The sequence below is a fragment of the Verticillium alfalfae genome, genomic scaffold (genome assembly GCF_000150825.1).
Source record: "Verticillium alfalfae VaMs.102 supercont1.12 genomic scaffold, whole genome shotgun sequence".
Taxonomy (NCBI): Eukaryota; Fungi; Ascomycota; class Sordariomycetes; order Glomerellales; family Plectosphaerellaceae; genus Verticillium; species Verticillium alfalfae.
Genome location: NW_003315027.1, coordinates 822054 through 836393, shown reverse-complemented (window position 1 = coordinate 836393; position 14340 = coordinate 822054). Strand labels below are relative to the sequence as shown.

Genomic DNA, 14340 nt, shown 5'->3' with positions numbered 1-14340 from the left:
CTTCGCTGCCGTTACAATAAATAGATCCGGAGGGAGGGATTAGGGAGTTGTGTTAGATTCAACGTGCTATGACATTGTTCTCTACAAAGTCGTTGCTAAGAGGCTAGCTCAACGAAATTTGCACAACTATTGACGTCTTGATACGAAGGTGCTGTGGTACTCTAACTAACTCTGTCAAGTTTTTGGAGTACCATGACGTATCGCCACGCACTTCAGTCCATCTAACTACTCTTTTGCTTCTCGGATTAGCAGCTCAATGCTGCCAGAAACTCGCGAAAAGCTGTTATTGCCCTCCACACGGTCAGCTCAGCTGTTCAGGCAAGTACTGAACCACTGGTTATGCTTGATACACGTCCCAGCAGCACAGCAGGTTGGTCCTACAAAGCCTTGGCCGCCACACTGGGCCCACAAGCGTGCACACACCGGGCCCGTTGGCTGCGGGACCGCAGTTGTAGTGCGAGTTACAAGAGTCGTGGCAGGGGGTGGTGTCGGCGGAGGAGTTGAAGGAACCCATACGGCCGGGCCAGGATAGGGATACGGGTTGTTTGTGCCCGCGTAGATGTCGAATAACAGACCAACATCATCAGCCTTGTATGCCCCTGGGAAGGACACGAATGATTCCGGAAAATCAGGGCCAGAGCCAGTGACTTGAAGCTGCGCACAAGCGAGGGAGAACTGTGGCTTCTGATAGGAGTGGAGTGCGATGTGCTCAGCGCGGAGAAGGTAGTTGCCAGGGCGGAGGCTTGCTGGGATCGTCGTGAAGACCTCGGTCATCTCGACAGCGAACTGATTGTTCACACCGGGCGTGTTACCGTACTGATCCACCTTGAACCAGACATCGCCGGTGGGCGTCCAGGAGTTGACATCCTGGCCATCGGGCACACGGGCCAGATAGAATAGCACTGGACCGGGGTGCCCGATTGGAACGCTGGAGGGAAATCTGATGCGAGTGCCCGGTGCCACAGTCTGCACAGCCGAGACTGGGCGCCCAATCTTCTCATAACAACTTAGAAGCGGCGAGCTGACGTCTTCGATGGGGTTGCTGGCGGGATTGTTGGCGGTCTCACGAACGAATTCCCAGTCGGCCGAACGTCCACGGTTCACTGTGATGCTTCGAAAAAGATCTATTCTTATGTGGTTAGAGAACGAATCAGTTCATTGGCGTGCACAAAACGTACAGTTCCCGAAGGCGAAGGGGGCCAGAAGCCCAAGCATGACGGCCGTTTTCATCGTGTCAGAAGTATGAAGTCGTGGGTGGCAGTCTTGATTTTGCGCATGCCATTCGAGATGAACCCCCGGAGGACGACCTTATTTATTAACCAAGACCCCAGTCTGCGATTGTAGTGGCATTGTCATAGACAGTGATATTGGTCAAGTTCGCCGTCCCCAATGTCGTAGTGCGCGCCCGTCTGATATTACTTGCATATGGCTCGCACATGAAAATGCATGTCAATGAAATGGCGATATCATTTACATTCAGCCTCAGCGTACTCTTCTTGGCTAACAACGCCGACGAAGAGAATGACAATTCGTTGGACCTGCAGGTCAAACCAAGCGTGCCCCGGAAAGCTTGGCTCCGCTGACGAATGTTAAGGGCTACTGCCAGTAACAGTTTGCATTCGTGGCGCCTCAATGTCTAGCGATGAACAAAAGTTCCTCAAAATATATTCATAAAGTGCTACAGCCATCAGTCATGTGGTTTGAAGCCCCCCGCGGCGCGTCACATTCGCAGCAGAGATCGGCAGTATTGCTTCCGTTCCAAGGTCGTATTCGACATGATCTAAGTTATGTTGTCGTCTATGGAAGTCTGCCTCAGAACGTCTGGACTTCCGCTTCAGTACTTAGCCCTCAGTACCCAGTTCCTGTGCCACACGAATGCATGATGGACACGAAGGCAGCTCTGCGGCATTAGTGTCATGAGATCTAGAAGCGCCCCGTCCAGACTTCGGCCGGCTGAGGACGTGCAGGGCATGGACTTTGCGTTGTTTTGAGTACGCATGCCAGGACGTGGCCGAGCCGCACCAGAAGGTTGACTCATGAGAACTTCAGAACATCAGCTCAGCGCGGTGTATATGTCTGCCTGTTTCAGCACTTGGCCGTATTGATTATTAAGATCAGGTGCAGCTCACCAGACGTGCATTGCTATTCTGCCCGGCAAGTGCCATCCATTTCGTCTGCCTCAGTGTGTGATAGGGTATGATGTTTGCCCAGACACAACACCTCGCAGCACTCGTCACTTTTCTTCAGTTAGTTTGAAGACTGTCATGAGGCAACTGCGGATCAGGAGGCTGGTTAGTGGCTGGAGACCACGGGAGCGCCTATATGAGGGCTGTATAGGGACAGACATCAGATGTGTTCTTGTTTCATATCTATCGATCGACTGCGTATATCGCCTGCGGGAGACCTTGTCACTCTGCTAATTACCTTCTCCTGACAAAGGGTGTCAGTGCTTGATTTGGGGCAGAGTGAAGAGGTCTTTCACACGTGGTTCGAGGCAATAGTATATATGTAGGAGGTCGGGACACATCTAAATTCTGACCCTCCGCGGTCCTTACACATACGCCCTCGTGACTCTTTGTCTGTTACTAGTCCCCTCTGCCGTGGCTCCGCAGAGATCTCCTGACAAATGGGCCCATCGCAGAGAATCTCCATGTGGCCTACTGAGGGAGGGACATTTTGTGCCGCCTTCCATGGAGGTCTTTAGACTGAGTTACTTCCATGGCGATGGAGGCTAAAGGCTTCATCACGCCGTCAATCAATACTCATACTTATGTGCAAGTTATTTCATGCATCAAATGCCATTAATCCCTCGCCGAACCTAAAATTTACATTGGTAGCTTCCTGGGATGTCCACCATCTTTTAAGAAGGGTGATCGAGAGTCCACCTTTCCATTCAGTCCACTGCAGTACTATGCTTCACATGAGGAAATTCCTAAATGGTATTAAAAACTAAGACAACGCATACATTAAATCAACGGTCCGTCGTGTAGGAGCAATGACTAGGACGAAGTCGATAAACAGGACTTTTCAGCCAGACTAATGCACATCATCTATAACTTTGTTGTTCTTCTAATATCATGCCTATTTCCACAAATGCCCGAGGTGAGGAGTATACGGCAGTTTCAAGAGTCACGCCAATTGCGACTTGATTCGATTTCCAACTGGCGGCAGAAACGCTGGACGGTGTGTGTACAGTTATGTGCAAACTCATCTGCCTACCTTTCCTATCGTCGGGCAGACATAGCCTTTTAAAGAATCCAGCTTAAAATTCGATCTTGTCGCAAGTTAGTCGAGTAGATAGACACGCGATGATTTCACGCAGAGGATCAGCAGAATGGCAGCTCTACCACGCCGTGGAGAGTCAGGCGGGTGGGACTGACACAAGCTGAAAGGGTCAATCATAGCCACAGCAAAATATAGTCTCAGCCCTCCGATTTATTTCTCGAGCTTCAAAAATCACCTTCGCCAGCCTGCTCTACGGCTTCTATTCTCGGAGCTGCCTCGCCTCCGGATGTCAACGCATCAACAGGGTTTGGTAAAAATGCCTTCGCTTCTTCATCTGCTGTGTTGACTTTGTGTTCTCTCCTATCACTAAGGCTTCTGGCCTACCGCTTTGCTCTGGAAGACAGAAAATGAGATGGACTGTGATTACTGGATACCTCGTCGGTGGCGATGTCGCAGTAGGAAACAATCTGTCCGAGGGACCCCGACAGCTGGATCCTTATCGTGCTACAGTAGTGAGTAGCTGTAGTGGCTGTTTGGCTGTGAGCCTCCATTGTGAGCCTCCCGGATGTTGATGCATCCGACAGCAAACGGCCCCCATTGACAACTGTCCAGCGGGGGCGAGGCTCTTCTGCAGGGGCACGCATCCATGGATTCTCCATGCACGGAATAAGCGGATTATGGTCAATTGTCCGCAAGGGAAAGGAGAGTCGAGATTTCTGACCCCATATCGCAATTCGCAGTTCCCGGCGCAGCGCAAGTGAGATTTGCTGCGGAACGCATAGGTCAGTCTTGGCCACCTGGGCAGCACTGCCGAATCCCGCGATGTTGCAGATGACAACGGCCAAGACGTTGCGTCGACGACGATAATTGTCAGCGACGCGTATTTGGGGGCGGACAAGACGGATTCGGGTCATCTATTCCTACAGGCCAAGAAGATCAATCAACGGTCTTCAGCATGTTACGAGAGTCTTCACCTGGTCTGAATCCTTGATCTCTGAGGGCACGGCGATTCCCTTCGCTGTCACTCCATGTGGCCCACCGGACCAGCCACTCAATCATTAGGTCTCAACCTGGACGACGACTGAGTCTAGAGAACGGAAGAAGATCAGGGAAGCAGGCAGCAAAGCGTATAAAATGCCACGGTTCCCGGCTTCAAGACCATAATTATGTTCATACAAAGTATACCATCACCACCACCTCAATACTCCCCTCTCAGCTACGTTCCACAATGCATTTCCAAACCATTCTCCTCCCCGGCTTCTTCGCTGCCGCGACCATGGCCCTGGCCCTGCCGGACGCCGACATGTCTGACCTCTCCCATGGCTTGCAAGAGACGACCCTCTTCAAGCGCGACGACGTCTTGGGGCCCCGTGACCTTGAGCTCGCTGATGCTCACGGCGTCAACCTGACAGAGAGTGAGTCGCATGACCCTATCTGATAGCGGTAATAATTCTGGCGGATACTGACTACCGTCTCGCTCGTAGTGTACAGGCACTCCCTCATGAAGCGTGATGACGGGGATCACGTCACGATCTGGGTCGCCCGCGACTACATCGCGCACGACGACGACGAGAATGACTCTACCGAGGCGGTCGACGACGACGAGGATGTAGACGAAGAGGGCCTCACCAAACGACAGAGCGTTCGTGTCGGCAAGGACGTATTCTTCCACCGCGGAAGCCTGGGCGGAAAAACCTGCATGAAGCACAAGAGGCAGAATCACACGGGCCCCAACGGGCCCACGTCGGGAGGCGTGCAGGCCATCTACCGCTGGGGCGACCGCGAGGCCGGTAGCTTCATGCTCCACAGCCGCTGGCAGAACCTGGTCATCGCCGGTTCCAACAAGGGCGCCAACGCCCTCTACCGGGCGAGGAGAGCCAGCGGCTTCCCTGAACTTCACATCGGCAGCCGTGACATCCGCAACGATGCCGACTGGACCCAGAAAAGGGCCCGCAGCTTCAACGGTGTTTGGAGGGCGTCTTCTAAGGGAGGCGAGACCTGCCAGCTGCTGATGCGCGCCAACTATGAGCTAATCAGGACAAAGTACAATGTGTAGGCAGGGTTTGAGCAAGGGCACAGGGGTGACGGGGGACGGAGCCCAAGCAGCGACCAGAGGTGGTTGCAAAGTGACCGTTGGAAGCTGGCGAGTGGTAGAACCGTGGGTGGACCGAGTGTAATCCCGTTTCCTCTCTCATAGATAATGAAAGTCCAACTTGAGTGCCATAAGCGGCTGATTGATGGACGGCTGCGGCTGCTGTGGCTGCTTCAACATATTGTGCGTGAGGTCTCTCAATATTGGACTCGCGCAGACTTCGCACTCGCACCGGATTTCCTTGTCCCACAGGTACATGTGACCAAAGTTGACCATCGGCTGCTCCCCGTACCAGGTTTTGTGGAGTCCATCGGTCGCCATATACCACTGACCGGGCGTATCCGTACCAACCCCTAGTAGTAGTGGTTTAGGTTGCGGAAGATACTATCCGCGCGCCCGACGTAGAATTCATCTACGCAGCCATCGTATCCTGGTGTGTAGTGTATGTCAATTATCTATAGGCTATCGGCCACGCGTCCTTGTCGGGGGTAGTCGGCTAGAGACGCCACACATCTATGAATGTTTTTGTTTTGCCTTATAAAGAGGGGGAATGTATACGTGTTTTACTTTCGTTGAGTACAAGGTATAGATAGGGGCTTCTACTGGCTCTTTAAGTAGCGTGGTAGTCCTTGAGCGGGTTTTCATGTTTTCCGCAGCGTGATTGAGGCCGTCATACCCAGCTCCCTGGTGCTTAGCTCCTTCACGCGGCCTTCTTAACCGTATTTATAAGTGTTGACCCACTGAGCTACCCCGGGGGTAATCCACGACGGTTGCGCTCTCAAGTATAGCAAGTCCAGGTAGTTTTTCCTTCACAAACCTGTTCAAACGTTGATTCTATCGCGAAATTCATACGTTGGTTTTCTTGGATGTCGTTCCAACCCCCATTTCTGCAACATGGTCCAGGACGTTGATCACGGGGCACTCGATAGGGCCATCCCGTGGCGAACTTATCATCTTATGGTTATCTGACACATTTACAGAAACTTGTTACCTGCGACTCAGTACATTGCTAAGCTAAATGCCACTTTGATCCTGGAAGGTTCTGGACTCATCATCGAGTCCTAAACTCAGGACGCGCATATGAAGGCCTCGACACATGGCGGCCAATGGCCAAGTCGAAGGTGGATACATGGAGTTCCCTTTCCCCGCTTACCTGTTGCCTGCCTTTCCACAAGACTTCCTTGTAAGACGACCGACAACGCTCTGGAGCTGCATGCGGGCGCAGATAGCATTGTAGATTATATCACATGAAGACTTGTGGCAAGGCAGAAAATATGTCCCATGATCTCTCATGCCAGATGATATATACTTCTCAAATGAACACATGAAGGGTACGCGGATGCGGCGGGTACTTCGGACAATATCTTTAAAGCCAAGCACGGGGCAGGTGTCAGGTTCGAGAACAATCTCCGAATTATCATTACGAGACGCGAGTCGCTGAAGACTGCCATGCCCGAACAACATCTCAGGGCTGAATGATTGTGCGACAGCCCCGACCTTGGGCTACATGATGGAAGCGAACTGTTTACCTTTTTGAGAAGACATGCGGAAGCAACTACCGGAGAAATACTCGGCAGCATGCAGTGATGATTGAACACCGGCCGTGGTTGCGGAAAACGGCGTTCGGAGCAATTGTAGACCTGTCCGTTTGACTTGTTCCGTAGCCCTTCAGCCTGCGCCACTTACTTTAACCTGCGACACTAGTTTATGGATTTTCTCCAGTACCCTTGTCTTATGCCAAGAGTGCCACACTCCATCAAGCGGGGGAACATGTAGACAGCTTAGCTTGGGATCACCAGAGAATGAGAAGCATCGAAGACGGGATGGGAACATGCTATATAGGTCGCACCCGCTTTTACGTCGTCCAAGGGATCCGGTTGAAACTGCATCTCAACTCGTAGTCATGACGAAACTTTACGCTCTTTTTTCCATCCTGGCGGCGGTGCCCGTGGCGATAGCCCAGCATCGAGGCACCCCATTCGGCTTTGCTTCCGGCACCACGGGCGGTGGTAGTGCGGGACCAGTCTATCCCCAAAACAATCAACAGTATGCTTGACAGTATTCTCATCTACGGGCTTGGCCAAGATGCACCTCGGACTAACCACTGCTGCTCAGACTCGTCAGCTACCTCACTGACAGCCAACCCCGTGTCATCATGATCGATCGCACTTTTGACTTCCTTCAAACAGAAGGGAGCGTAAACACGCGCTGTTGCCGCCTGAACACTTGCAGCAACGGCTTACAGCCTCAGTCCTACATTGGCAATACATGCGACGGCGGTACCTGGGTTCCTTGCACCTACTGGAATGCCCCTAAGAATCCTATCGATGTCAAGAGCAACAAGTCCATCGTCGGTGTAGGCAGCAAAGGTATCATTCGCGGCAAGGCACTCCGTCTGCGCGGCGGTGTGAGCAACATCATCATCCAGAATATCCACTTCACTGAGCTCAACCCTCAGTACGTCTGGGGCGGTGATGCTATCACCCTGGATGGAGCTGACAGGGTCTGGATCGACCACAACAAGTTTTCTCTGGTCGGTCGGCAGATGATTGTTTCTGGTTGGGGCGCTGCCGGAAAGGTGACGATTTCCGACAACGAGTTTGACGGCAGGACGTCATGGTCCGTCTCTTGCAACAACAAGCACTATTGGGCCCTGCTGTTGATCGGCGCCAACGACTTTTATACCTTTGCTGGCAACTGGTTGCACGACCTGTCCGGCCGTTCGCCCCACCTGGGCACCGGTGACAGCTCGTCAAACGTCGTTCACGTCGTCAACAATTATTTCCAGAACATCGATGGCCACGCTCTTGACATCCAGGGCAACGCTTGGAGTCTACTTGAAGGGAACTACTTCGATAACGTCAAGGAGCCTGTCTCTGCGGGCAGCGGCGGTGGCGGCGCTAAGATCTACGATATTCGTCAGGTAGCGGATGCTGCCAAAGCACAGAGCGCGCTTGGCTACATTCCTGAATGGAACCGAAACGGCGGTAGTAGTGGCGTGCCCAAAGTCCGTCTGGACCAGGAAGCTCTACAGAAACTCGGTCAGCACAAGAGCGCTATCACATGGTCTCACTGGAAGGTAGAGAACGTGCCTACCAACGTGAAGAACAATGCCGGCGTGGGGAAAATCGGCAATTAAGCGAGTGGCGTGGTGGTCTTCTTGACATGATGTTGTTGTCGCTCAGGTCATGCTGGTTTCTTCAGTCCAAAGAGGTACCTCTACGAACTCCAAAATCGTCCTGGAGCGGAGATTCATACTTACATATTTGATTCAATTCTAACAAGTAACTTTATGGTACCCGATGGTTAAACTGAACATAGGTGCATTATTCCAAACCCTGAGATTGCCTGACGAAACTGACTGCTGCTTATGAGGCAGATGGTAATCAACTTAAGAGGTTTAAGGGTTTCTTGTCCAATTGTCTCGCCAGTTACGGTACCTGTAAAGGTTGCCGCGCCCTGCAAAAAGTCTTTACAATGTATCTAGACTAAGATGAAATACCCGAGAGGTGGTCCAATGGTTGAATGTTTGTGTTCTCCTGCCTGTGACGCCTCAATTGTTACTAAATACACGCCTTCAGTGGACATGGCTACCGAACCAGTCTTATCAAGTCACCACGTCCAAGGGACGAACTGAAGACAACGCCATTCAATTCACCTATAAACAAAGTACAAACTTGCAATTCGGTCAAATCAAGTCTTACACCAGGTATTTCTACTCCTTGCGCTGAGCTTTGAACTCATACACCAGGCACCCGGCTTGGATATTGCCGCCTACGCCTCCATTGTTGCACCTCTTGTAGTTGTCGATCAAGATCTCCTGGCACTTGGTATATCCTGGGTTCTCCTCCATCAGCGGATTGGAAGCATATGCCTCCGTCTGGCCGCCCTCAAGCTCACAGCCATCCTTCCACCAAACCTTGTACCAGTAAGGTGCGTCATTGGTCACGGTGTAGAACTCCAAGAAGGTGTCGGGCTTGCCGGCCTGCACTGTCTTGAGCGCCGTGCCGGCACAAGCCCATCCACTGTACTGCGACACCCAGCTCTCATGCACGTCGCCGTGGCTGCCGAAGTCGTCGCGGCCGTAGCAGAAGTCGTTCTGGAGCGTAAGGGACGTCTTCGGCGGTGGGGCGGGGGTCGGATCAGGCTCTGGCTCCGAGTCCTTGGGGTCATGCATGATGTACTTGGCAGTGCCGCAGTCGAGCGGGAGTTCACCGGTTTTGTACTTGGTGTGCGAGTCGTATGAGCCTGTACACGTGTCAGTGGAATTTTGAGTCGTGGCCAGCGCTGAGTGACACGAAAATATCGAGACGGGGGGTTGGAAGCTGTCACGCACATGAGGTAAATTTTCCGAAGACATCAACGCAATTGTAGGCTGAGCAGTCTTTCTCACGGCTCATTTCGAGGATGAACTCAAACTCCCACCCTTCGTATGATGTAAGCCCAATATCGGAGGTCTTCTTTGTCTCATGAATGCCGCCTGAGAGCAAGGTCTTGCCAACGCAAAGGTTATCGAGTAGTCTGTCTTTGTGTTAGCAAGGATTGGGACTCTTAGTAGTTGCGAAAGCAATTGTATAGAAAAGATGGCGCAATACGTACTTTGACCAAACGTCAGACTCAACGTTTGCCAGGGTGTTATCTTCGCCAGTCCCTACTTGGCAGTTTGGCTTCGGGATATCAGCATTTGGGTCAGAGCCAAAGACGAATTGCGAAACCTCGTCTTCCACAGCTTCCCAGGCGTCACCAAAGAAAGCCCCATCCTCAAACGTCACGGACGACACAACACAATCGCAGTCTTTCCACTCGGCTGTGCACTTTGCGTTGCTGCCGCCCTTACAACGCTCTCCCTCACAAGCTGGTTGGGCTTCGGGACAGGACCCGGGATCGGATGGTTCATTGGGCTTGTTGTTTTTGAAGAAAGGCATGGGCTGCGGATCGGCGCGCAGCTTCCACAAGTCCTCAAGAATGTTGACCGTGCCGAAAAAGAAGGCAATGGATCCGAGTACGCCGAGGACCCCTTCTCCAACGGTAGCCAACAATTCACCAGCCGTCGGGGTAATCTCCACAACCTCGTAGACATGGATGATCTCGAAAACAATGTCCTCTTCGGCAAAGGCCATCATTTGCTCGCTCTCTGCGAGAGCAACAGCATCAGAGCCCGACGCCTGGGCTACCTGCTCATTGAGGCGCACCATCTGGCGCATTGTGTCGGGATCTTCGCGAAGCAGCTGGTTCAGGCGATTCACACGCTGGCGTACACAAGGAATGTCGGGAGGTGCTCGACGTTCGATGACGTTATGTTGGCGGTAGTCCCATTCCCGGCGTTTCCTAAGTGAACAGCTGGGAAGTTGCTGGGACAGGCCGTTGAGTTTATCCTTGAGCCACTGGCTGAGGGTGACCTCAACCTTGCCGTCAACCATGGCCACACGGAAGCCTTCGGGAATTGTGGTTGTCTGCGGCGAGCCATCCGGGCCCTTAGTTGTGATCGTGGCAACGCCGAAAGCGCTTTCTGAATGCACCCACTATACATTGTCAACAAGGACCAATCAGGATGACGTGTGTCGGTGCTGTGAACTTACTGCTGTCTTTGTCTGCTGGTCTGTAACGAGCTCTGTAAGGTACTGTGTATCAACACCGATTGGCGCCTTCCTGAGACTGGTGTGAGCTCAATGGCCTTGCTACATTCTTGTTTGAGGCCCCACTTACATGCTCTCATCAGGTGGAATATCGACAGGATCAATGCCGATCTGGCCAGCCTCGGTTGGTCTAATAGCCGCGACTCTTATACCATCAATTGGATTGAGAGTCTGAGAGGGCAAAGCATCCTGGGCTAAACAAAATGGAACAGCCGAAAAGGCAAGGAGAAGGGGAGCCTTCAAGAACATCATGGGCAGCTGTGACGTTGCAAAACTGGCTGTGGAACGAATTCGAGTACAAGACAAGTCAAGTTTTGGGAATCATGTCCTCCATATTGGTATAATACAAGAGAGGGAGTGGCCCTTTTGTAATAAAAGCTCCCATTGCTCTGACGGCTATCTCTCTCTACGATTCCACAGGTCATCAGCACTTCATCTGCATACAACCAGTGTCTGTGACATTCCGCAGTCGATGAAGGATTCTGCACAGTGTTTGCATCCTTCTTCACAACCTCAAAGGTGTGGCGGACATGTTCACCACCCGGGAGCATGACGTCCTCATAGTGAGTGGTTCTAAATCCATCTCACAGGGGCGTAATTGCTTTGGCGAGCTTCTGCAAGGGTGCGCCTGCCTGACTAGCTATGATAGAAACATAAGCATGGGGTGACATCGCCTAGCCAGCGGCGGATCAAGCCTCACAGGCCTGCGTTTTCCGCGACTCAGACGAGTTCGAGCTATTTGCCTCGTGAGCCAGTCAAGATGGGCTCCGTTTCTCGTGATGGACCGCGCTAGAGCTTGGTCTAGCCAGGGTGATGTTCCTGTCAGAGAGCTTCTGTAACCTGTTCGTGGTTACACAGCCCCCAATTTTGCGTGATGCCGACATCCCGGGGTGGGTAGGCCGCTTTTTGCCGCTTCCTTTGGCCCCCGCGCTGCTGGAAATCAGGTTTCTCGTCCAATCAGGGCCACCAAAGTCAGCCAAGTGCGCTGAGTGAATCTTTGCCACGACAATTGAAGGAAGCGGTAATGATAGCCAAGGATTTTGAAATAATTCATCATGTTGAATATCAGGTAATTGCGGCACCTCTCACATGAGCTCTACACAGCCGGCGGAAGGAACACTGAGCTGAAGATGGATGAAACTATTCTCGGATCTTATACAGTGTTGGACCCCACGAGAAGACTTTCCCTACGTGTTTGCTCTGATTTACATCAGGGGGGAAGGTTTCTATAAACGGAATCAATCCATGAGCAGCAATGTCGTTTTTGTATTTAATCACAAGCTATCTGGCTAAGAAGGTCCTCAAAGAGTAAGGAGTTCCATCCAAAGACTCTCTAGCACTTGTTATCGTTGTTCCCACGGACCCTCTAGACATCATGTTGAAAAGTCTCATGCTGCTTGCCCTGGCGCAAGTCTCAGTCGCAGAGTGGAAGTATGCCATAGACAAGAAAAGTTGCAGTGAGTTTCTCCGCTATCCTACCCAGAATACGAGCATTAATATCTCGACATAGAGGACGGCATGTATGACCAGGTCAAATTCTACATGGATCAATCCCAAGCCCAATCGCAGCGGGTCGTCGACGCATTGGGTCCGTACCTTGACGATCCGAACAACAAGCCAGATGATCGCATCTTGGCTCAGATGAGACAGTTGTTTCCTTCAGATGGCGTACCCACCGCCCGGCTGTTACATGGTCAGTAAAAGCAACAAAATCTTTCATATTGCAGAGAAATGGTTGACTGATGAGATGATCACGGATGTAGGGATCTACCAGAAGGTCACCAAGTACGCCTATCAAGACGTGGACATCTGGGCGGATGAATACAGGCAAGGGAGAGACAAAGGAGACCTGGTAAGCGAATTCGATGGTGACCTACTTCCGTTAGTTACTTGTTAGCTAATCAGAGCATATCTTTCTCTAGGAGATCTTCTGCAACGCAGACCACGTTGTGGAAGACCCCAACAACCCCGAGAAGAACATCAAGTGGCGTGATACAGCACAGGACCTGCCCGTTACCGACAAAGATGGCATTTTGAGTCTGAAGAACCCCCTAAGCTTCACATTGGCGGTCACAAAGGACTCGCGTCCGATATCGCGTGAGCAACCTTGGCCGGAACACTCACCCGAGTACATTGCGTTCCACCCCCGCTACATGAAGAAGAGCACAGAAAAGAACTCAATGCTCAATCACGATCGTGTCGAGAAGGCAGCCTACCCCTCGCTTTGGGACAAGGTCAAAGTGAAGCTGCCGGGGCTCGATTTCGGAGCTGTTGACATTCTAGCTACGCCTGAGCTCACGATGCTGCATGAGTTGACTCATTTGCTTGCAGTTGCAGATGCGGTAGACTCGGAAGGAAGGAACAGTTACGGGTGGCTGAACTGTGTTAGGATGAAGAGCTTCAAGAATGCTGGTAAGTGCGTTTCTTCATAATTACAAGAGAACGAGATACTAATGCGCTATTTGCAGACAGCCTGGCCTACTTCGCCCTGGTAGTCGATTTGATCCAGGGTTACGGATATGACGTAGATGACAAGGGAAAGCTGAACAAATTCTCGTAGCCCTACTGATTTCGCTGTGTAGTCTTACAATTGAAATATGGCATACTTGGTAAAGCTTTGTGCGATTCAACTGAGATCTGAATGACCCCCTTGCCTCTCCGTTGCTGCTTTACGCCGTGCAATCCATTCCCCGTCGATGTATCATGGAAAAGGGACCACTTTAATTCACTGTTTTTTGTGACTCTATACGCCAAAGGTGGCTCATGCATCCGGGCAGACTCCAAGCTCCTTCACTTTATGCCAGTCCTTGAGAACGATCATGAAAGTGTATTTAGGATTGAATATGATCAGATACCGCGGAGATACCAAGGCCTACGATGAGAGAAGCCAACACTATATACTGGCTCTGACTGTTCGACCCCGGGCTCTGCACTATCCCACAGGCGTATGATAGTATGAGCTGAGCTTTCTGTTGTGTCCCCCACTCTGAATCCTGGCCAGCCGCGCGGGCGGACAGTGAAATGGGGCTCAATTTCTGCCACCCTCCCCCATACTGCTGGTTTCTCAGGATTAACTGGCAAATCTACTGTCAAAACTTTCGCGAGATGCTCGCCAAAAATGAACGGGCTCGCAGGTCCATCCGGCACAGTACTTAGCACGCCACGCCAGGTCGGCTCGCTCGTGTCGAGCCACAAGTCCACCGATACCAGAGTCTTTCTCTCCGCGGCCTGGTCCAACGAGGCACAACACTCACGCCAACGTCTCAGTATGGCATGGGCCTCGCTGCTCATTTTCATCTTGGACTCGCGCCTGATGGGCAACCGAATCGAGAGGCTCAAGGTTCTTATAGAGGATAACAATGGCGGCGTGCCAACAGCTGTCAGGCT

General features: G+C 51.9%; 5 protein-coding genes across 5 annotated transcripts; 3 read left to right on the top strand and 2 right to left on the bottom strand.

The window, feature by feature from the left end:
* Window positions 1-253: 253 nt before the first annotated feature.
* On the bottom strand, window positions 254-1215 carry VDBG_08490 (conserved hypothetical protein; the record flags this gene model as incomplete). Its single annotated transcript, XM_003001399.1, has 3 exons — window positions 254-280; window positions 424-1124; window positions 1179-1215. The coding sequence occupies 3 exons, from the start codon at window positions 1213-1215 to the stop codon at window positions 254-256; spliced, it is 765 nt and encodes a 254-aa protein (XP_003001445.1).
* A 3238-nt stretch (window positions 1216-4453) lies between these two features.
* VDBG_08489 (conserved hypothetical protein) lies at window positions 4454-5281 on the top strand (the record flags this gene model as incomplete). The annotated part of the gene is made up of 2 exons (XM_003001398.1): window positions 4454-4640; window positions 4710-5281. 2 exons carry the CDS (start codon window positions 4454-4456, stop codon window positions 5279-5281), a joined length of 759 nt encoding a protein of 252 aa, XP_003001444.1.
* Window positions 5282-7220: 1939 nt separating this feature from the next.
* Window positions 7221-8456, top strand: VDBG_08488 (pectin lyase; the record flags this gene model as incomplete). The annotated part of the gene is made up of 2 exons (XM_003001397.1): window positions 7221-7363; window positions 7433-8456. 2 exons carry the CDS (start codon window positions 7221-7223, stop codon window positions 8454-8456), a joined length of 1167 nt encoding a protein of 388 aa, XP_003001443.1.
* A 576-nt stretch (window positions 8457-9032) lies between these two features.
* On the bottom strand, window positions 9033-11202 carry VDBG_08487 (predicted protein; the record flags this gene model as incomplete). Its single annotated transcript, XM_003001396.1, has 5 exons — window positions 9033-9565; window positions 9654-9838; window positions 9917-10839; window positions 10897-10966; window positions 11024-11202. 5 exons carry the CDS (start codon window positions 11200-11202, stop codon window positions 9033-9035), a joined length of 1890 nt encoding a protein of 629 aa, XP_003001442.1.
* A 1126-nt stretch (window positions 11203-12328) lies between these two features.
* Window positions 12329-13448, top strand: VDBG_08486 (predicted protein; the record flags this gene model as incomplete). Its single annotated transcript, XM_003001395.1, has 5 exons — window positions 12329-12410; window positions 12464-12646; window positions 12717-12805; window positions 12876-13365; window positions 13426-13448. The coding sequence occupies 5 exons, from the start codon at window positions 12329-12331 to the stop codon at window positions 13446-13448; spliced, it is 867 nt and encodes a 288-aa protein (XP_003001441.1).
* Between the last annotated feature and the right edge of the window lie 892 nt (window positions 13449-14340).